Source organism: Crocodylus porosus, unplaced genomic scaffold (assembly GCF_001723895.1).
Source record: "Crocodylus porosus isolate Cpor-Errol unplaced genomic scaffold, CroPor_comp1, whole genome shotgun sequence".
NCBI lineage: Eukaryota > Metazoa > Chordata > Crocodylia > Crocodylidae > Crocodylus > Crocodylus porosus.
The window spans coordinates 195,403,619-195,428,031 of NW_017728886.1; the positions used below are offsets into that span (position 1 = coordinate 195,403,619).

At 39.4% G+C, this 24,413-nt stretch overlaps 1 protein-coding gene across 3 annotated transcripts in view; it reads right to left on the reverse strand.

The window, feature by feature from the left end:
• The window catches only part of NOL4 (nucleolar protein 4), a 281,954-nt gene that overhangs the window by 35,358 nt on the left and 222,183 nt on the right, over positions 1-24,413 (reverse strand). For all 3 annotated transcript variants that reach the window (XM_019547639.1, XM_019547645.1, XM_019547653.1), the window contains one exon: positions 12,673-12,786. In XM_019547639.1, the coding sequence (XP_019403184.1) occupies positions 12,673-12,786 (114 nt within the window). The remainder of the gene's footprint in view (positions 1-12,672; positions 12,787-24,413) is intronic.

Below are 24,413 nucleotides of genomic sequence, written 5' to 3' on the forward strand. Positions count from 1 at the left end.
AAAAGGGGAAGAAAACAAGTTTTGCAGGAGCTGTAAGGATACCATGTAGGCTACGTGAGTTCAGCTCTGATCCTTCAGCTCTCTGTCTCAAAAAGAAAAAAAAATGTATTACTTTTAAACCATTTCAAATTTTATCTTGTTACAGCTCTGGATCCTTAAAATCTTGTCTGAAACAATCAGCTTGGATTTCAAATGTATGTGCTTAGCTTCTGCTATGTGACAGTTCCTCTAGAAAACCTTAAAGAGAAAAAGACAATATTCAAAAAAATAAACCCATACCCTTTCTAATCTAATATCTTTGTTTAAGCAAAAAAATTATGTGTTCACATTTAAGTCTCACTATGTGTCCAGGCCATGTAAATGCATGGGGTGAAAATTATTCTTTTCAAATATACCTATCAAATTTAATATACTTTGGACTGGGGAATATTTTTGTCTGTATTGCTGAATAGTTCATAACAACTGTATATGTTAACAACTGAACCACTTATCCTGTACCACTGCAATGACTCAAAGCTTTGCCATCAACGTTAAAGGATTTAAACATACAATGCATACTGATTATATCCCTCCTCCTGACAATATGGCAGTTACTTTGTGGGTAAAATGCTAAATTTCTCAATGATTATACGTAACTGGATCTCTTAAGGATAATCCATGTCTAGCTAAACTGTGCCTGCATAACATTTTGTGCCTTTCCTGTTCAAACATATCATTTGGATCTATCAAAGGAAACTGTAAACCAAATTATAAGTGAAACAACCATTAGGTGGGAAGCAGTGGAAAGGAATAAAACCTAAATCAACAGCTAGTGTCTGTGAAACTGAGGACACTATGTTATTTTTTAGAGCAATGACCAAAACTGCCTTACTTGGATAGATGAGATAAAGTACCTGAAACCCTATCCAGAAGACAGAATGCATATTTGAATTTAAGCCAGGGGGTGGATTTTCCAGAGGTGTTGAGACTTCTGCAGCTCCCTGTTGGCCTAATGTGTTTGTTAGGATGCCAGTTTTTAACAGGCTGCTTTTGATTTCCTAGATCAGAATTTTCTAATTGCTATTTTATATCCAAACTTCAATGAGCAAGCCATATCAAAGGTCAGTCACTTCATCCCAATTCTGGCTGTTCCTTATACAGATAAACAGTGATGAGAGATAGCACATGAGCTCTGCTTCTACAACCCTTTGCACTGGCATCAGGGCAAGACCAATTGATAGCAAGCACAACTGAGAGGGGGGGAGGTAATAACCAGGGTTGCAGCCCTGAGCACTGCTTTTGGAGGTGGGGTACATAAATAACCACCAACATAGCTGGTGGCTGGCAATGCTTCCACCACCTGCAGCATAGCACTTGATGTGGATCAGTGTGTAAAGCAGGAGGGAAAATAAGCTGTCCTTTTAGAGGAGTACGGTGGCATGCATACATACTGTCCTTTTATACTAAAGAGTTCTGGGAATCATTCTGCCTTCTTGAGGCAAAACATCTCCTCATGTTCTCTTTGGGGCAGTTTAGCTTCATATAGCTCTCTACTGCAACCATCCCCTTAAAAATGAAATGGAACCTTTTCCTGGGAGCATTTATTGTGCTTTCTTTTTCTGCAAAGTACCATTGGCCACATGTGCACTTGTTATAAAAATAAAGAATATAAATAACTCAATAAAAAGAGGCATTTTAAGTACCCTGCAATTTGTTTCTTCCTTCCTCCCATGAGCTCCAGTGCCCATTGATCAGGAAAGAGAACACATGCACAGTGACACAAATATATATCCCCCCCCCTTCTTCCTTTCCTGCTGTCTGTACTGTAATACAGGAAATAGCTGTTCAGTGTCAAGATTTAGAACCTATGCTTTAGTGGCAGCATTAAGATTCAGACTCCCAGTTAAAAAACACAAAGGATCAGAGGCCTTTTTTTTCCCTTGGTGCAGAAGATGAGATACAGTGATCCAATGCCCTCATTGCTATTGAGATATAAATTAGTTTCTTCCAAAGCAGCTTCACAATTATCTATAATTTGTCCACAGATAATTCCTTTCTTAATGGTGATACAGGCTGCTCCTAGTTTGTAGCAGCTGGACATCTCTTTTGTTAATAAATTTGTGCAAAGAGTTTTCCCCCTAGGATCACCTCCCCAGCTCCCCCCTTGGAACTGCTAAGCTACCTACAGAGAATGGCACCACAAATTGTCTGGAAATAGATATTAACATAACCAGCTTTCTTTAAAATTGAATCTTTAGGAATGAAAGGAAACACTGGACTGGTAACTTCAACTAAGTGGCAATGTGTGTGCACTTTTATTAACATTCAGATGTACTGCATTAGCGCAGAACTTTTATCCAGTCTGCAGCAGGCACTCGTCTCCAGCTGCTCTATTCAGGCTGCTGCTATGACAACTATCCAGAGGCAAATGTCAGGTCATCTCCCAGCATATGTGTCTAGGCCATAATTGCTTTGTCAGAAACCTAATAGCCACCTACTCCTACTCCTCCAACAGCTAAAAGCAATATTGTTAAAATTACTAAACAAGGCAAAATCTTGTAAACCTCCCCCCCACAATCCAACCTTTCCTACAGTATTCATAGAGCATTGCTTCTATTTTGCCAAAAATAAGAATGGTGGAGGAGAGGCTTATCTTGTTTAAACTATCCACCTATCTGCCAATTTACCTTTCCAGGATGCTGCTCTGTATAGAGTAGACCTAGGATTCTCAAACACTTACTGCCTCTAGGCGCTAGATACTTCTTCCGACTGCACTAGGTCAATACTGATAAGTTATCTGCTGGGCCTCAAATCATAGTGTGTAAAGACAGAGGTTTCTTAAAGAAGGAAAGTTTGCTTCTTTTCAAGAAATAAATAAAATACAATTAATTTAAATGAAATTAAAAGATTGCTAAATAATTACAAAGAATGCACTATCTTTGCTGTAATTTACCAGGCTCAAAAGGTAGTGAACAGATTGAATAATTTAAAAAGTTTTCTCTTTATTGTTAAAGAAAGTGATTGTTCTCCTGGAGTTTAACAATATAATATGCATACTAATCCTTATGTTGTGATTCACTCAGAATAAGTGATTTAACACCTACATGAAGAGAACCGTCTCTAGACACACTACAGTTGAAAAATAATAAATCTGGAGATAGGCAGGAAGTAGAATTGTCTTGAAACCATCACAAGTGTGTGATCCCATAACAAAAAAGAAAGAAAATCTGTATATTGCTGGTTTGTTCAAAAATTCTCCTCCATGTACATATGGAGACATACACATATCCTGACAGCTTCATCGTACTACCTCACATTTGCCTTATAGGCAATACTAAATAATAGCTGAATTCAATCAAACTAAACTAATTTGGACTTGTTCATTTTGCATGAGACATATTATTCTGATTTTTTTATGCAAGGAATGTATGAGGACACCAGCTTAGGTTAGCTATGAAGCAGTCAGATTTTCATTATTCAGAACTGGTCTTTGGAATCAAAGGGGAAAAAATATAAAACAGGAAAATACAGAAACCTGGCTCTTAACTTGTATATTCTGTAAAATACTGACAGCTTGGCAATATTTGAAGGGCTTTGCTAATTTAAAGATCTGAAATCTCCTTATTTTGTTATAATGAAGCCACATGAAAATGATATCTTCTGAAATAACAAATACTTGCTGTTTTATTTTTGGTTTGAAAATTAAAAGTAGTGAATGTATCGTGGGCTGAACTCTCAGTGGTGGTCAAGGAATGCATCACTAAAAAAAGCTCATCTGAGCTAATACGCAGCAGCGCTGATTATGTTGCATTAAGTTTAGTACCTGTAATGACAGGTACTAAACTTAATGTGCCGTAATTACAAAACATTAATGAATGTGTAGACGTGCCCACAGTGTGCAAATACATTGGTTGCAAATACGGCTCTTAAAAAAATTTAATGTTTTTCTAATCTTGAGCTGACTATCTGTGGGACACATTTTTTGCTATAATGAGAAAAATCCTGGCTAGACATCTTCTCTTGGCCACATTACCTTAATGTAGGCACAGTGCAGGAAAAACAGTACAAGGTATTGCCTTGTACACCACAGGAGGATTTCTATGCCCTAAAGTGATCCTTCTATGGCAGAATATATATTAATTTGAGGGTCGCTTTGTATGAGCAGCAAAAGCATAAAGAGCCATCATGACCCCAGAATAGAATCTGGCTCACTCTCTTCTAACATATATCTCATACATACACATGTATACTAATAAATTCATGATGTATCATTTTCCTAGCATGAATCAGTGGCTCCATTGACATTTGCAGAGCTATGACAATTTATACCAGCTGAGGAACTGGCGTATTTTTATACATGTACAGATGCTTTTATAGATACATTTTATAGATGTGGCTTGATGTAAATCAGACAATGATTGGTCTATTTTAATCTGCTACCTTCCTTTTTCCACCCTAAGCATCTCATGAGCTCAGGAGCTCTTCTGTTGGCAAGTGTCCTTTCACTTCACCTTTCTTTTTTTTCTTTTGTTCTTTTTTTTGTCATTTGTAAAGTCTATCATGCAAGCAAATGGGGAAAGCAACAAGAAGTCCTTGTAAACATACCAGGAAAAAATTCAGAAAGTTCTATACAACATGTATGTATAAACAACAAGACAGATTATATTTAAGCCAGGGGTGGATCCAGAGGCAGTGCAATGGTGCAGCTGCATTCCCCCTTTGGATGTGTTGCAAAAGCCCCTGCTTTCCAGTAGACCTAGAGCTCAATGGGTAAGTGCTGCTGCTACTGTTCATGCTTTCTTTTCCCCTACTGCTCAATTCAGTGGAAGGAGGAGGGAAGGGAAGGGCAAACTGCAATAGCATTTATCTCCTGGCATCTGGAGCCATGCAAAAGCAGGGACTCAAGCCAGAACCTACCCAGTAGCCCAGAGCCTATATTGTCCAGGCTGTAAGCTCAGAGTGCACCATGCCTACATGGTAAGATCAAAGTGGGATCCACTATTGTTTTTCCTCATAACTGTTTTGATTTCTTTATTTTCCCCATTTGGGGAATGAGTTCTTCTCACTTTTATAAGAGGCAGGGGGCAGGAACTCCCATAGGAATGTCAGTGGCATACAGAAGCAAAGAAAATAAATCAGCATTTCTTCTTCCATTAGGAGTGAAGGGTGAGGGAAGGGCAATGTTTCTACCTTCCCCCAAAGGCCTAGAGCATTCACAAGTTTTGGGAGACTCCCCAGGGGCCACAGCCTCTGCTTTTTGTTTGACAGGATCCTGAAACTAACCCTCAGCACACTTTTCTCACTGAGAATCAGATCCCCAAAGTGGTCTAGGCTGTCCTTATGGAGTTCCTGGCATAGTTTTATAAAAAGCAGCTCATGCTTCTTTCACAGATTTCATAGACATTAGGGCTGGAAGGGACCTCGGAAGATCATTGAATCCAGCCCCCCGGACGAAGGGCAGGAAGTCAGCTGGGGTCATAGGATCCCAGCAAGATAAGCATCCAATTTTTTTTCTTGAACGTGTTCAATGTAGGTGCAGGTGTAGGTGTAGGTGCCTCCGATGGCAGGCTATTCCAGACCTTGGGGGCTCGGACAATAAAGAAATTCTTCCTTATGTCCAGCCTGAAACGGTCTTGCAGTAGTTTATGACTTTAATGTATACTCCCCTCAAATCACTAAAATAACAGAAAATCAGAAATGGCTAAAAGTTGAGATCCCAAAGCAATGCTACCATAGCTGAGATTTGAAATCCAGAGCACCTAAACAAGCAAAGATGGAACAGCAGGCAACCCTTTTGGGGGAGTTGCACACAAAAGGTGATTCTGCCAACAGTCACCTTAACTTCTATACAGATTGCCTGCCCTGTGGGGTTAGTGAAGTAACAGTCTATTTCATAGTTTGCTACACACAACTATTCTCCATCAGTCCAGTCAACCTAGACATAATTTAGTGCCTAACACAAAGAATTGTTGTTGTCAGCAGTCCCTAGATAAAAGGATTACAGTCAGCCAGAAAACAGAGAAGTCATAGAGTCCATAGATGACTGAGGAGGCCGTTCAAGATCTAAATGTTTGACTGCAGAGGTGGCAAATAGTTCAGAAGTAAGGAGTAGATCCTAGCGATATTGTAGTTTTCCTTTTTGCCTCTTTCATCTATCTGCTTCCATAGTGAGGTGAGTTTGTTTCAAATGATCAATGCTTGGTAGTATATCACAGCACCACTGGGGATGTCAGTGTTTGGGACTCCCAGGTACTGATGTTAATATTGCATTTCTTCAGATTGGTTTTCACAGTGTCCTTGAATCTCTTCTTTTGCCCATCTTTACAGCAGTGACCATTGGTGAGTGGGGAGTATAGGACCTGTTTTGGGAACTAGTTGTCAGCATTCTTATGACACATCCTGTTCAATGGAGCTGGTGCTATATAAACACGGCTTCAATGCTGGTAGCGCTTTCCTGAGCCAGAACACTGGTGTTTGTTCTTCTGTGCTTTCAACTGATATGGAAGATTTTCCAAAGACTTCACTGATGATAATGTTCCAAAGCTTTCAGGTGTTTTTGATATGTTATCCAAATTTCGCACACATCCAATAGGGGAGGGATGACAACAGGCTGGTAGACAAGAAGTTTGGCTTGGTTCCTGCTGTCATGATAACTGAAGATATGATTTCAGAGATGCCAAAGGTCGTGCTGGCAGATTTTATCAGGTGTTGAATAATTGTCACCACAACATGCTATTTACTATATGCAAGGTATATATGCAAAGGTATTTCTGTACTAAGTTTCATTCAACACCGTCTAGCTCACAGCAATACAGGACCTTCTCGTACAATGTAACTGTTATGCACCATATTCCACCATTGGAATACGGCTCCTGATCCAGCTTTATAGTGGCTCTGGAAAGACTGTCCTAGCATTAGCATTATCCTTCATTAGTGCAGAGCTGACACAGGACACTAATGTAGCAGCAGCAAGGATGTCTGCCTGCTTCTACAGAAGAAGATAAAAAGAACCGTGAAATCCTTTGCTATAGTCTGAGATCCTGGTGGCCATTTGGCATCAGCATATGCTAGAGAAGCCCTCAAAATATAGTACACAGTTGGTCAATTCTGGCTAGTCCCAGGCCAAGGAACTGATCTTGAACTGATCTGAGGCAGGACCACGATAATAGAAAACAACCTCTCTATTACCTTTGTACACCACTTCCCGACCTGAGTTCTGGGCCAACTGGACAGACCTGCATACCTTGTCCATAAGCTTTTTCTTCTTTTGACAGTTACTAGTGTAGGGGCAGTAAAGAATAAATATATGCAGTTAGAACATATAAACCTATCAACACAGTGGAATTTTGCATGTTGCACACTTTAATATCTGAAAGATTAAAATAAATGTAAACTATAATACTCTGAAGTCAGGTAATATGTACTTTACATGTAGCAGTTCTACATTTATTCACATACCAGGCCAACCATGTTAACTGTACCTCAAAATAACCTACACGTATTCAAGCTAAAAAGAGCAGTATAACATTTAACACAATTAAACACCTAAAGCACTTTGACTTCAACTACAATACCTTAACATTTATATTAACAGGAATAAATATCTCTGCAACTGACAATGCTTTATTATCACACATTCAAGCATTATGGAAAGATGCTGGGTACTATGGAAATATCCTTAGTAAAAGCTGAAACAAGTTTCCCATTATGACCCTGATTTTAATAAATCACCAATTTTTGAAACAGGTAGCTACTTCCCGCAGATCAGTTTTGCCCATCTTAACTTGAAATATTAGTTTGAAGGGAAAGCATTTAAGTCCTGATTTAGCAAAATGCAGGAACATGACTGCTGAGTTTTAAGCAAAGGAAGACCTTAATGATTCCTCCCTCCTTCAGGTAAAAAAACAAAACAACATGTAAGTACTTTGCCATATCAGGGAAACTTTCATCCTTTATCAAGAATACAACTAGGTAGTTGCTTATAAAATATAATATTTGTCACTGTCACATCAAAGAAGTACACAGACTGAGTCTGAATCTTTCTAGAGCTGTTTATATACTACCGAAGCATTTTTCTTTCCTTAGTGGATAAGAAGCCACATATGGATAGTATATGAATAAAAACCTCAAATACTTTTATATTCTTTGCCTTCTGTAGTAATACATTTGAACAAAATACATTAAGGTTGTCAATGATTCTGTAAGTCTTTAAGAAAAACTGAATAATACAATTGGAGATTTTCTTTAATTTGGCTTGTGAATTAGCTCTTTCTGCTAAATAGTTCTTGAACTGATTGCTCATCAGAGTCGTTACTAAAATTAACACTCTTTGTTAACTCATTTTAAAATGAATTATTTTGAAAAGTAAAATATTTAAGATTTCAGACTCCAATCTGAGGTCCATACATAATGCACCCAGAACAGCCTATAAGAGCAAAGAAATTAATTTCAAGAACCCACCCTCATTTATGTCCCAGGGAATGGGGTCAGGTACAACTGCTGGCTGATGTTACCACCAAGTCTGATTTTATTAGACTTCCTAAAGTGTTTGGGAAGAGGCCTAAGTCTCTTCCATATTCCAAGCAGATGTGGCCCCAAGCAATGGGAACATCCTATCTTTTCAAAATGCACACTGTCAACTTCACAACCCTTATAACTCCCATAGACATGCCTTGGGCAGTTTTCAGCATAGATGCATATACATTTTCTGCATAGCTGGATATATATATAGCAACTATTGCCAGGATTATCTATAGAGCCTAAAGGAGTTAAGTACTCAACTCCTATCAGATTTCTATGAGATCTGGTTGACTAACCCCCTAAGGCTCCTTCAAAAATCCCATGTGTGTGTTTAATACACACACGCGCACGTGCGCGTGCGCACATACACACACACTATCTATGAGTGACACAGCTACACACAAATACTTAATAGACCATACTCTGAGAAGCTGTTGTTAAGAATGCAAATTTCACTTTGTATCCCAGGGCAAACTGATTTCTCTGAAAAAGAAATGGTAAAATCCCACAATGGGTTTGCAGGAGAGTAGACTGTAATAATCAAAGGGTCCTTAAGTTTGAGACCAAGGGAAACAGCTAGATGAATGCTCTCACCAGCTACTCTCAGCAATCTTCCTTTCACACATGACTACCTGATTTCTGTGCTGCTCTATGTTTGCCTCTGAAGGTCTCCCTGGGATAACTGATAACGTAATTATGTCAATACCACAACCTCATCTACCGACTAAGTTCTACTGCCTGAGAGTTCTGCCTGAGACCCTGCTAGTATATGTGGGCAAATAAATCAAGAGTAAGTGGTAGACATTGAGAATGGAATACTGCAGTTATGACTAGGGCTAGTTGCTAAACTGAAGAACAGAACTTAATTCTATAAAAACACAATTTGCATTTTTGGTTTTTTCCCCCACCAAATTAAAAACAAAATGAATTTAATTGTATACAAAATAAGATGTTTCATTATTGGCCAGCTGCAGGAAAGCAAATGAGCTTAAAGGCTAGATGCAAAAACTGGAGGAGGTAGTGATGATGACATGACCATTTTATCCAATATCTTTCAACTAGACTGTAGGAGACCCAGGCCACATGCAGCAATCTGGATCAGCCAATCAGGACTTTCCTGTGAACTGGTGCCATCTGTCTACAGGCAGACTGATGGAACTTGCACAGCCTCCTGGCTGTGCAACGTTAGCATTAAAAGCTCTTTGCTCTTCAGGGGCTTATAAATTGAATGTCTGTTCAAGTATCTCCACATAAGTATTTCTACCAGGAATTCTTCAAGATTTTCTGAGCATGTGTATAGCCCCAGATTTAGTTACCTCCTCTGCCTATATGGATTTGAATATGTCAGCCACCTTCTAGGACAGTGCCCAAACCACCAGGAAAGCACCCTGATATATTGTGAAATTGAGTGCTCCCAATTTCACTTCTTCATGTTGTTGTACTTTGTATAAATAATTAAACAATAATTGGTGCAGAGCCTGGAACAAAGGTGTCTCTCCTGTCAAGTGAGTGTCCTACCTACAGGCTCAGAGAGTAATTTGTTCTTCAGCAGGCTAGTGAATCTTAAACTAATCATGTTCAGCTTGCACAAAGTGATTAAGAGATAGCAGATATTTAGTGGGCTGCCACAAAGAACAGGAAGAACATCTTTTCTTCCTCACTGCTACTAGGATGTGTAGCAATGACTTAAAATTGCAGCAAAGTAGTTTTAGACAGGATAACAGGAGAAAAAGTCTTCACTGTTAGAGCACTGATGAAGTGGAATAAACTACTTAGGGAAATTGTGGGGTCTCCTTCACTGGAGTTTTTCAAGAATAGGTTGGATAAGCATTGTTCAGTGATGATTAGGAGTAGCAAATCCTGGAGTGGATTGTAAGAAGCAACAGTTGGGATTCCACAGATGTTTTGGAAACTATAACTGGCTTGATAATGAAACAAGTTTAAATTGCTGGGGCAAGGTTATGGAGGGGATAGGATGACAGAAACACAAATCCTAGGTTAGGGTCTGTGATGCATGGAGTTCTGCTTGTGCTATCCAAACCTCAGTACAGAGTGGAGGCTTTTGACTTTTTTTCCATGCTTCTTGGATCTGTTAATTGCCACATGGGCCTGGGAAGGAGTTTTATCCCCTCTCTTGCTACAGGTGTTAGGGGTTTTTATTTTCCTTCCTTTATGTCCTTCTACTGCTGTTGCTGCCATGGCTGGGAATTTTGACTGGGGTATGCCTGTGGCTCTGCTAGGACTTAAAGAAAAAAAAAGAAAGAAAAAACAGAAAAGACAGAGATAATTTGCTAGAGAGTCCTGCTCCTCCACTCAGGGTCAGATTGATTGCCACATTTAGAACCAAGAAGGAATTTTACCCCACAGTCAGACTGCCATGGATTGTGAGGGTTTTTGCCTTTCTCTGTAGTAGGGGGCAGGGCACTTTTCATTGGCTCTTGAGTGTATTTTAACAAACTTCTCCCTGTCCTTGCAGTGCCTCTGCCTCCCTGCTTTACCTGTGGTAAGTTAGGGTGTTCTTGATGTTCTCAGGTACTGTGACTGGTAGTTGTGGATGTGGATTGCTCATGCAATTTTAAGACTAGGTTATGAGGTATACAAGAAGACCTCCTGAGGTTCCTTCCAGCCTTATTTTTCTATTAGTCTATGAATCTAGCTGCATTTTTTCCAGTAAGAACTATTCAGCAAAATTGACCTGGATTCACAAATAATTTGAGGACAAATAAAACAACATTTTTTATTGAACTGACATTTGGCAGCCCTGAATAATGATGCTGTATGCATTGTAGGTGCAGCTGCTTTGCAAGTTCCTGCTTTAAAAAAACCCAAGATAACAAAGTATATGGATAGGACTGGAAAAATACCATAAACCAAACAAGTCTTTATTGCACTGGCTACCTGCTTTTCCATTTACATAATTAATCAGGGGCTTCAAGTGCTATACTTTATGAATTTTAGATTGAAATGAAACTGCAGTCACCGGTACCAACACTTTCAGGTGAAAGAATTTTTTTAAACCTGGCAAATATCTTTATGACACCAAGATCTGCCACTGCCTAAACCTTTAAAGATTATTTCATTTGTCCTTTCATACCTTGGAGAGAAGCACTTTGCAGAGAATTATTTGATACCTATTCTTCTTTATGATCAGACTTGATGCCAAGTCATAAAATCTTCACAATCAATTTTAGCAATACCAACACTGTACTTAAAGTGTGATTTTTTTTAGTTTTACTTTCACTAAAATCTGTAAACCTTAAGGCATTTCCATGGCATTAATGAAAGTATCACAAAAGACAAAATACATAAAAAAGTGACATAGTGATATCCATTTCCAGTGTCCCAGCTAACAGCATTGTAAAGATAATTCCAAACTCCAGTTCTCTAGAAACATGTGTCAAAAAAGGCTGCAGGCTGTTTCTAAGGGGTAAATGTCCATCTTTTCCAAAAACTGTGTACAAGAAAAGTTCATCAGACATGTCATTAGAGCAGTTAATACCCAAAACCTTACAACCGACTGCCACTTTTGTTTCAAGAAGTTAAGAAAGGAAACATGCAGTTTTCAGCAAATAAAAGCAATAGTTTAATTTAGCGTGCAGTATGCTAGATACTGAATCATATATGGACAAATAATTGATACGGATGTTAAGACGCTGATTAACAAGGAACCTGAGAGCACACTATAGTTTTGGAAATAATCCAGTAACCTTTCTACTTGAAGTACATCATACAAATTACGTAGTTTATCAGAATACTTGTTATCTTTACAAATATACAGAAAAAGATTTGTGTGTGTACATGTACATATATACATATAGTTTATATTTTAAGTTTTATATACATTATGCTGCATGTTATACATGTTAACATGCATGCATATGTATATGTAGGTACTATGGGTACACACATTATATATAGAGTATACAATACATACTAATGTACAATATTATCCATACATGTACAGTAGATATGCTGACCCCATATGTATATAAATCTATAAGGCATTTTCATATAGTGCACATATTTATTTAACTATCAATAAACATTTAATTAATCTAGCTAACAGGACATATCTGACATGCACCATTCCTTCATGTAACAAGAATTGCAAATTATCTTGATTTTACTTAATTATAGATATGGATGAGGTAGACCCCACAAATAACATCGTACCTGCTGTCTATCCAGTCGCATCCTTTTTGCAGCATTTCTGCTTTCACTCTCACAGGCTGAAGCCAGGATACTCTCTGCTACTGCTGAAGTGAGGTGTGAGGGAATAGGTCGCGACTAAGAGAGAAAAAAACATGAAAAAATTATGACTAGGACAAGAGCCAGATCCGCGGTGTCCTTATCAGAGCACACAAAACTGTCACAGATGCAGGAGAGTCCATTCATTGAAATGTAATTTATATCAACAAAAAGGGGAAATGGAAATTGTAAAGATGAAAAATGAAACTAGTTAGAAGTTAAAGCTGTAGCTGATCCACAGATCCATCAAAAGCACATTTTTCCGGAGCTCTATAGTCCACTATATTTAGTCTGGCTCATTAGGCTGTATTTTGAACAGACAGCAGCATATTCTCTGTGTTCCAGCAGCATTCTGTCTGATTCTTGCTAAGAAAAGTGAAAAGCCTTTTATCCTGAACAGAATGTGACAGAGATGAGTAGCACTTTTTTTAAATCATGAAAAACCAAGCGATAAGGTTGAGCCATCACTCAAAATATAACAGATTGCCAGTACATTTCAGAGCAGTCTCAATATGTAAAGTTATGGATATTTACATTCCCAGCTGCAATATGACTGACATGATTCAGATGTTTGGGTTTTTTTAAAATCAATATCTTGTGTGACACAATACTGTGTCAGTCCTTCAACAGATGTAAGTACTTTATGGGGCTTTCTGAAGACGGCATGTTATTCTGTCACCGACTTGTGTTATGTATCTATTATTTATTTTACATTGACCTGTTTTAGGTGTAGAACTGAACATAATCCATGACGACAAATCAGTCTTGGAGTCTTATTAGCTCTGCAGTTGGTTGTGAATGCAGTATGACTTTCTATATCAATTAAACAAGGAGAATCCAAGACTATTTGCATTCCTGTCTCTGTAATTATATTCAAAATCATCTCACTGAATGATAAATCTCATAATGAATATCTAAACTCATTTTCTTAATTAAGACACATACCAAAGTACATAAAAAATGTCAAGAAGAATAAGCCAAATGAGGATAATGCCATGCACATTGTTATACATATATACATGTATTTTGGAAATAAATATCAGAGCAGAACTTCAGCTTTGTTAAACTAGCATAGTGACACTGAACTTAGTAGAGCAGTGTAAATTTATACCAATGGAGGAACTGAACAACATCTCTTTTTAAAAAAAAATCAGTTATCTGGAGACAGCCAATCCATGTGTACATGCCAGGAAATGCTGCAGTGTATTGAAAACAAATTTTAAGGCATTTCCACTTACCCCTCAAACAACCTCAGAGAAGAGTCTATAAACTAGCACAATGGATTTTACAGTTTGTAAAGTATACCACAATTATGAGCAATCTGTTACCAGTACTTCACCATTACTGAATAAAAACACAACATACTACATTCCTTGTACTTTAAAATGTAGCAACATTACTTTAGTATCTGATATTGCGCCATTTATAACAGATGGGACTATGTCTTGTCCTTTCAGAAAGACTGACTTTCAATCCCTAAAACCCACAAGTAAACCCAACATTTACACAAGCATATAATAAAAAGCATATCCACTAACATTAGTCCCTCTGCTGTAAAACTACTGCAGATAAGAGATAAAGCAGATACTGGGTGCATCTACAAAATGTGCTTTACTGCCGAGTTGACTATTTGGCTTCTCAGTAAACTGTCACTGTCTACACATGCACCAGTATTGGGGCACAGTAAACTAACTAACTCTATTGTAGAATAGTACTGTCAGGGACTATCTTACAGCAGAGTATTATATGTGCTGAAACACACATGTAGACAGTGACAGGAGCTCTCTAGGGCACGAGTGTGGGGGCGGCCTGCTGCCTATCCTGCACTTTAGCACCCTCATGCCCCAGTCAGTCCCCCGATGCCACCACCCAGAGCCCAGTGCTGACCCCCTGCCAGCCTGGGGCTGCTCTGCCCCAGCTCAGAGTGTTGCAGTCCTGAGCACACATACAGATGCTGCACCCAGGAGCAGCTGACTCCAGCACAAACTGCGCTGGCTTTTATCACATCACATTAATGGCACGTGTAGCTGTAACCACTGAGATTTGATAATAGGAAATCTAGAAGTCAAGTTCAAGAACTTGTTTTTCAACATATTCAGTAGTGAGTGCCCATAAGCTTAACAGGGAAATCAAATTTGTTTAAAAAGACACTTGAATCTCTGATACTAAATTCCAGTGACATGAACTATGAAGGAAATTAAATATTGTAACATAAGCAAATGTCTTCCTCAGTCCTAGGGCAGAGGTGCTTAACACCAGCTTGCAGGCGAGATCCGGTCCTTGACGTCAGGTCATCTGGTCAATGGGGCTTTCCTTGGAGATGGGAGAGTAGTGGTACCACTTTTATGCTGACAAATTTCCAGCCCTGCAGGGAGCCCTGCAGGCTGGATAGCAAGACTCTGTGGTGCATGGGGCCTGATCCTGGCAGGCAGGGCTGGGCAGGGTGGCATGGGACCCCTGAGTCTGATCCTGGTGTGTGGGGTCAGCACTGAGCCTCTATACTGGGAAGTGGGAGTGGTGTGGAGTTGTATAGGGATGGCACAGGGCCAGTCCAGATGTAGGGGTCTGGGCAGAGGCAGTGCAAGGCCTGATCTGACCCAAGTCCCATGTCACTTATCTGGCCTGTGGGGCCTGAAGATCAAGCACCATTGTTCTAGAGCACTGCATAGCTTTATCAGAACAAGAAGTTTTAACTGATGTAGAGCTCTTGCACTACTATAATCCTTTACAAGTACTAGATACTTCAGAACACATCACTACAAATATCAGTCCAATACTTAATCATATTCCTTTCATGCTGTGCTCCCCTCTATATTTTAGATGGCCAAGTCTCCTTGTTTATGCCATTGTCTTACTACTCCTCAAGGAATATTGCCTATGGAGGTTGTCGTGTCTGCTTCTTAGAAACAGTCATGCAATGACAGAGAGAAACCTTTTTCAAGAGTAACAAAAGCCAGGAGCAAATAACTAGGAAGTTTCTCCAGGTCAGAGCTTTAGGTTGAACCCCAAACACATGCACCACGAAAGGTATAGCCTCTGGTTTTCAGTTTGATGGTTACTGATGGTTTGCACATGTGCAGATGTGCCTATATTGATGTAATCTCCAGAAATTGCTGGAATATTTGAACTTTTGACTGGTTAGGAAAATCTGCCCAATGACATTAGTTGGCACATACACACTTCCTAGAAATAAGTGTTGGAAAAGTGCAAGATAATTGACAGCTACCTGACTGAGGTGGTCTGAAAGATGATTGGAGAGAGACAGAGAGAAATGTATCAGATGTCTGACTGACAAGATGATTATAGGTAAGAAAGAACAATGACTGGCTAAAGAATATGGTATGATTGGATAGTATAAAAGATGTTGACCAAACGACTGTGTGTAGTTCCAGCTGGTTGTTGGGTTTTGGTATGTGTGGTGTTTGAGACTTCTCATGTTGACTGTTTTTGACTGACTGTTGTTGACTGAACTTGCTCCTCAAAGATCCTCAGCTAAAGAAAGGTATAAGGGTTGAAGAGTGATCAAGCGAAGGGTCTCATTCTCCCACTTCCTAGGAGGTTTAGTGTTATCTGAGAGTAGAGTGGGAGTCAACTGAGATTTTTGGGATATAGCAGGTGAGTGGACCCTGTTTGGTACCTATTTCCATATGTATGTGTGTAAAACTGTAAGGCTTAATATCTAGGTGCTGGTTATGCTGTTACTTATGTGTTAATTCTTGTTGTCATTGATATTTGTGTTTTTGTCTCATAAATAATCTCCCAGCTGCCTGTGCCACATAGCGTGGGCCTGGCCCAGTGCAGCGTACTGCCATGTGCCTTCAGGCAGCTCCAGGTTGCTTGGGCTGTCACCCAGGGGCTGGCACTGTTTGCAGGGATTGCATGTTGCGCTGGGCTGGGTCCTGCGTGCACGAGCCCAATGTGCCGTCAGGCTGGGCTGGTTCTGTGCATGCAGAACCCAGCCAGGCATGACAGACAGTCCCTGCAAGTGGCATGGGGCCCTGAGTGACAGTCTATAAGGCCTGGAGCTGCCCGAAGGCACATAGCACCTCACTGAGCCAGGCTGGGCCCACACATTTTGGCGCAGGCAGCGCTGGGTGCCAGCCGGCCAGGGCCGAGCCATGCTGCACCACACCGCTGCTGCTGGGAAAGGCAGTCAACTTAAACTCTTCATTGACTTTTTGCATAGGGAACTCAATATTGGTAAATCACTAATCAGTAAGTATATTTAATTAATGAAACTCACTGGATTGGTGACATCCTGCAAGATGTCTGATATTTTAATACAATGCAACTTGAAGTTCAAATAGTCTTATCCTGAGTCATTAAAAATTGATGGGACTGAATATACTATCTGCTTGCTCAATACATAAAAAATGCCATTTTTCTTTTTTCATGCATATAATTTGCATTTGTTACACAAGATGTCAACACTTGATACAGCCATGCCCTCAGTTTAGAGTGACTTGCATTCATGGAATGGTCATAAATACTCCTTCTACCGTACAAATGCAACACCGTGTTTCTAAATGGAATCTAAACAGGCCATCTAAATATTCAGTGTGGAGAAGTTTGCCATACTATGTGCTAAACTTGTGTATAGCACATGCTTAAAACTGTTTTGTGGACAGAGAAGTGTAGTCCCTAAGGGTAGTAGTTTTACATGTTTCATGAGTACTAGCATTTACTTAGAACATCAAACCTGACATTTTCATACAGAAACTTGGTCTAATAATTCAAAGGGTCTGTTCTGAACAGGTCTAAATAGATCTGTAAAACACAGGAGGCTAACAATCAGATTGATTGTGCACACTCTCACCCACACATGAACTGTTGGAACACCAAGTTTATATCAGGATATTTGTACAAAAATACTTCCCTATATGACCAAATTATTAGGTAAAATACGAGATATTTATAATCAGAGAAGAAGCACATATTTTCTTTTTAGCTTAGAGGCACTGGTACAAATGTGTTCTAACAGAAAAAGCATTTGAGCCAAGGTTTTTACAAGCCTAAGGATGCTGATTTTCAGAAGTGCTAAGGGTATCTACCTCATCTTTATTTCCCTCAATTTAGCATTTTCAGAAGTGCCAAGATGCCTAAGAGGTACTTCCTGCATCTTTAGTCATTCAAGTATGTTTACAATTTTGGGTCAGAGTAAACTAAATACACTTTAGCTTATCTACATGATAAAACTGGCTAAATGTTAATACAAAAATGTTGCCATAACTTCTGCACAGTAATAGTTAAGATCCTCAGCATATTTATATTATTAATATTTAGCACTTTAGAGCATGTCTTGTATGAAAATATCAAAATGCATTAAATTGGAGGGTAAGTATTTTATTATCAAGGTATACATTTTTAACACGGGTAAGACAAATAATAGAGAAATATGCTGTACTGGCATATTTGTATTATCTCATCTTTTCAGGTCAACATATCACTCTAATGTCAATAAATTAGAAAAAATCTAAAATACAAGGATACCATAACAACTTACACTCACCAACATATTTTTAAAGAATTTGGATGTCAAAGACTTCCTAAGAATGATGTTTTCTTCTGTAGCACTTCAACAGATTAGAACTGTGCTATTCAAACCTTACTCAAAAGGCTTGTTTGAGCTTTATACTGCCTAAAGACTGCAGTACAGTACTGCACTCTATTGGATAAACTAGATTAATTTTTATTGAGTAAAGAGTAGGCCTTAGTAAAATAAGAAGAATTTTACTATTATTTTAATGTTTGTTACACTGTATATATTTTGCTCATTCTTGCAGTCCATGTAGAAGTTGTCATAAATATACAAAATCTATTATGGAAACAGAAGAAAGAATATAAGAAACATTCTAAACACATTAGGGACTTTTTCACATGTTCTGTGGAGACCATATCATTTTTCCATTTTCAAAAATGAAATACATTGCATTAAAATACTACATCACCACCCTTCTATCTATACATTATACTTTTCGTTATGCTTCTTAATAATGTGCATGCTGTCTCTTTGCTGACATTGAGACCCCAGTTTGATGTGAGTGTGTAACAGTATTTGTACGATGTACCCCTAAGGACAGTTCATATATCCAGTACTTTGACAATTTAAGGGGGCTACTTCATGGACTTAAGTCCACTCCATATTTCATAATGGCCTCCATTTCACTTCAATCATCCCCTAGAACTTCCCTTTCTGGTCTAAGGCAGATAGATAAAGCTACACTAGCAGCCATTTGGCAACAACAGCATGCACAGGAAAACCATGAAAGGTAAAGGCAACTAACTGACAACTGCAAGCCATCAAATCGATGAACACCTCATAGCAGAGGATGCTTCAGAGCCTTGCCTCCTCCTGTAGCTCTCTTGCCCGTTTCCTAAGAGACACCACCAAGAGGCACCGTTCATACCGCGGCCACTCCCCCACCTGGCCATCATTGGAAGGAACCTGCAAGCTGCAATCCCCACAGCACCAAACCTGGACCTGGGTAGAAGCCTCAGTGGTGAGTAGTCCTGCCTCGACAGAAACCTTATAGGTGCAAGCAGAGGCAGTGGCTCTGGCATTGCAATGTCCTCCAGCCATTTCCCTGTGTCTCTACAATTACACATCTCCTCCCTACTGTTCTACCAACACAAATGACCAGGATATATTCCAGTAACTCATGGGAGTAATCTGAGAGAGGTCAAGATTATTTGCATTGGAAGAGTAACTAGGGTTTGGACTTAAGTATATAGAGAGATGCATAGAGAACTAAGGGGACCATAGGAATTGCTGGATGTTGGTTGAACACTACTGACATATGCGGTGGTGTTCAACCAACATATGCACAGGTATGCTTGTGTATAACACTCACAGCTGTATTCTGTTACCCTCACACATTTGGAGGTAAAACAAATCAACCTAAACACCACCTCAATAATCATTTATTCCACTGTGGGAAAGGCAAAGAAGGAAAATGAAACATTAAAAAATTAGAAAATATTCCTGGATTTTTACAATTTTTGGGAAATAGAAAAAATTTAAATGTCATTGGACTAAATATAGACATTGGATTTATGACACATTATAACATGCCTGACATCTGACTCCCCAGGTACCTCTCCACTATTTAACTGCTACATTCATCCCCCTTCTTCCCACCCGCCACCCAGCCTGTCTCTCACCCACTGACTCCTTAATTTACATCTTCACTGACTGCCTGTTCTGCATGCAGCCCAGCCCAGCCTCTGGCTTCTTTACTATTCATCCCATCCAGGAAGAGCACACACCAGCTGCAGAAATTTCCTTAGCCTGACAAAGGGTTTTTAAACCCGAAAGCTTGCTTAAATATTTTTTCCCAACTACTTAAGTTGGTTTAAAAAAAGGTATCTGATTCACCCAAAGAACCTGGTAATTTTTTCATAAAACCATTTTTCCTTTTTCAACTCGATCTACTTAGCAAGCTTGTTTGACCTAGTTGATGTTTTCCTGTTTACAGACAAGAATTGCACACTTTGAAAAGGCAGCAATATGATAATAAATAAAGAAAAAAAGTATATCTTTTACAGCTACACATGGAAGATCTGTATGCATTGATCTTTGCAGTAATTTTCTAAATGTTTCCCAGCTCAGTCAGCATTAACTATGCATCCCTTCACCCTTAGGTTACAATGTTGCTAAAAATGCCCATCACCTTTTTCAGAAAAGATCTGGAAGATTGTATATACTAGCAAGGGTACCTGACCTTCAGCAGCTAGCTCAATTAATTGTGAATGGCCCTTCCTCTCAAAGCTAAAGCTTTCAAGTGTGGCTAGTGATTTTGGGTGCCTACCCTGAGATACATTTTCAGAAAGTGCTGAGCACCCAGCCTATGAAAATCATCCCCTCAGCTTCAGCAGCAGAAAATTAAGATACTTCAAACAACTATTTTTCAGAATCTTGGCTACATAGGCCCCCAGCAGATATTACATAACGATCATATGATAAATTGTAACAGGTCATTGATTCAAGCAATTCATGTTAGGATAAAATGACAAGCCAGTCACAAAAATGTTCAAAAGATGGATCATCTTTGTGTCTAGTTTGTATTTCACTTTAAATTAAACATGCAACATGTGTCCTGAATCTGAGGCTGCTCCCTGATGGAGCCCATGGATTACTGATCCCTGGCAGCAGGTTCTCGGATACAGCTGTCCCTTGCTTTAACACCAACAGCTTAAAAGGGCACCACAGGAAGTACAGCATTGGGGAACTATACCTGATACTACACTTTCTGTGTTGCCCTTTGAAAGTCCCGGTGTGGGGAGCCTTGAATCAGGGATGCAGCAGCAGTTGCATGATTAGGGTCTGCGGAATTTTATCTCTGATCCCAGAAATCACATATCCTAACAAGATCTCAAATGGGATGTGGGCTTTCTTCAGAAAGGATGAGTCTCTCCTTTCTTTCTCTTTCCTCACTGATAGTCTATGTGAAACTACTGTAAAGTGGATAAATAACTGGTTGGATCATCATGCTTAAAATCTATAAAATCTCTTAAAATCTACCCTATGGAGTGCAAAGTCACATGACACTAATGGACAACAACTTTTAATGTCTTTGACTCTGCCCCAAGATGGTGACAAGGGGGCGGGGTAGCTGTCAAGGGGCGGGGCTACCCATGTGGCACTTGACAGCTTGCCACAACTTGGTAAGCGGCCCTCCATCCAAAATAATTGCCTGCCCCTGCTGTACTGTCTCACATGCTACACATGCCTGAATAAGTAAACAATATTGAGTAGTGTTTTGTTGCCTAGTACTAGGCTTGTTTTTGAAAAGCAGAATGAAGAAAAAAGAAGAAAAAAGAGCTTTCCTTGCTTCTGCAGAAGGCATCTCTGCTGGAGGGGAAGAAAAAGTGTCCATGGACAACAGCTAAAGATTTCCATGTTCAGCGCAGCACATTTGCTTTTCTGTGGCAGAAGCTAGAACTACTATTACTGTATTGTCTCACTCATAACGTGGAACCCAATTTTCAGCAACTGCATTTTAAGAAAAGGATGCATGCTGTATGCAAAAAAAATGTGTTTATTGAATTAAGCCTTTCATGAGCCCTGTGCGATAGGTAAGAATTATTAACCCACCTTTATCTAAGGGGAAATAAAAATAGAAGGAAGCTAAAAGAATTCCTCAAGTTCAGAAAGTGGCAAAGCTAAAAACTATAGTCCAGATGTACTGCATTTAATTTGCTTTTATAGCTACACAAGCTTACTGTCATCCTCATGCATGCATGTAGAATAAACACAATTTGGTAAAATGAAGAAGTCACATTATCTGGTTTTAGGCTTCCTATAGGTTACTGTAAAAAGAGAGAGAGAGAGAGAAAGAAGGGGAGGGAAACTCATCTTACAGCTGACAAGAAATATTCTGACAGCATGCTGTTGTTAATGGATATAGTCATGTCAGAACAAAAACAGAAGCATGCAAATAAGAGTAAAATAGTCAAAGGGTGAAAGTTTTCCCAAGATTAATGTTTTTAACAGGAAATTAAGTAAAATGATTTGGGGTCTCTGCAATGGTCAGCTGTCACAAACTGATATGGCCTCACTGTAAGCCATGCTTTAAAAAAAGGATATTAGTGCCGAGAGACACGGCAGCTAACAACATGAACACTCATGAAACTGAGCCTTTCCCATTGCCTCAGAACTACAACTGGCCTCTTATGCAGTTGGAGGTGTCGTTTGGATTACAGATGGCAAATAACTGACAAGCAAGCTTCAGGCATTCTTGCTCATCTTTACCATACACTAATTAACCTTAGTGTTTACATTTTCTATTAAACTCCAGAACACCAAGCCATAGATAGTTAAAGTATTTCACAAACACTGCTGAATTGTCATCTGCCACAAGGGCTTTGAAATTATTTTATTTCCTCTTGCAACTACACACTCAAAATGTAGCATTTTTGTCTTGAACATGACAAAGACACTTTACCATAAAATGTAATGAGTTCATGGTAAAAGGACATCTCCTATAGGAATCGTTAAGTGACCTCTTGGTTACTATAACAGTGGCACTACAGTTCCTGAAGATATCATTACCATATTTGGCTGTTTTTCAACATAACGCCTGATTAATATGGTAGTCCTGTGTAAATGGCGTTATCCAGACAAATTTTCTTCCCCTACAATATTTAAAATAATCAGTGGGTCAAATGTCTCTACCCAAGATAGCATTTTTCAAAGTTGGTTTCAGTTATGAGCAGACAAGCTAATTTAAAAATTAGAATGCAAAAAAAATTAATTAAACAATCCATACTACATTTCAGAATTAGGTGAAATCAAGCTACGAAAGCAACACAATACAGTAAAATGTTGTTAAACTTGAAATGCAGGGGACCAAAAAAATACTAAATGAAATAAACAGGTTTGAAAAAAGTGTACCCATACTGATGCAAATCAGTATTGGTATCCACAGGCTTAGTTCACTTGCAATTGATGATTTTTATCTTTTTGCAAAACACTGCAAGCTTCAGCGCAGGTATTCTGCATACATACTTCTGAGCAGCACTTTTGTATCTGCTATATATAAATACAAACCGAGCATGTCTACACCTGACATTTACTGTACAGTAGACTAATTTGCTGTGCAGTAAATGTCTCAGCATCTACACATGCACCCCATTGGGCTAGAGTAAACTAGTTTACTCTACCATAGTGCATGTGTAGATGCTGAAGGGGCTGGCTGGGGCATGAGGGAGCTTCAGTGCAGGGGCTGCCTGCCAGCTAGCCCTACACTGAAGCTCTCTTGTGCCCCAGCTAGCCCCTATGTAGCATATTGTGCCATGGGAGCTAGGTCTGGGCTAGCAGGCTGACCCACAGGGCCCCCTGCCAGTCATGCTCTGACCCAGCTCCACATGTTCCTCATGAATAAACTCAAGAGCTTACTGATCCAGACTTAACTGCTCCTCGGCAGATGTCCAAATGGCACCCCTGGGGGCAATTAACTCTGAAGCAATAAGCCCTCGAGTTTATTCATGCACAGTAATAGCACATGTAGATGTGTCTACTATGTATGATATTAGTCCAAAGCCAAAAGGCTCATGATTTAGCATACAGTTCATGGGGCTTCCCCCCAGCAGTATCAACAATATTTTAAGCATGGTGACCCCACAGCCCAGCACTATTCTGTATGCGTCTGTAATCCAGATCTCCCAACAAACGATCCACATGCTAAGTAGCCTCCCACTCATGACCGAAACCAGGTATTCTTGTCACAAGTCTGGGAACACGCCCAAAATTTATATGTAGATGAGGCACAGGGCTGCCTGGTCTATTTCTACTCCATGCAGGGTGGAGCCACACCAGTCACATGCAATGAGCCAAGAGATGGGGGGACAGAGCCTCTCATCTACACAGAATTTGGTGATGTTTGCCAGACATTTAAGGCTGGTGAAGAAACTGAAATAATTGGAAACAGGAAAGAAAGGCACTTCTCAGCTGTGAAAATGAAGAGGAAATCAAATTATATTTGAAGCAGTGGTTCACTATGACTTGATTTAACAGATTTCATAGATTTCACAAACATTAGGGCTGGAAGGGACCTCAGAAGATCATCGAGTTCAGCCCCCTGCCAGAAGGGCAGGAAGTCAGCTGGGGTCATAGGATCCCAGCAAGATAAGCATCCAATTTACTTTTGAAGGTGTTCAATGTAGGT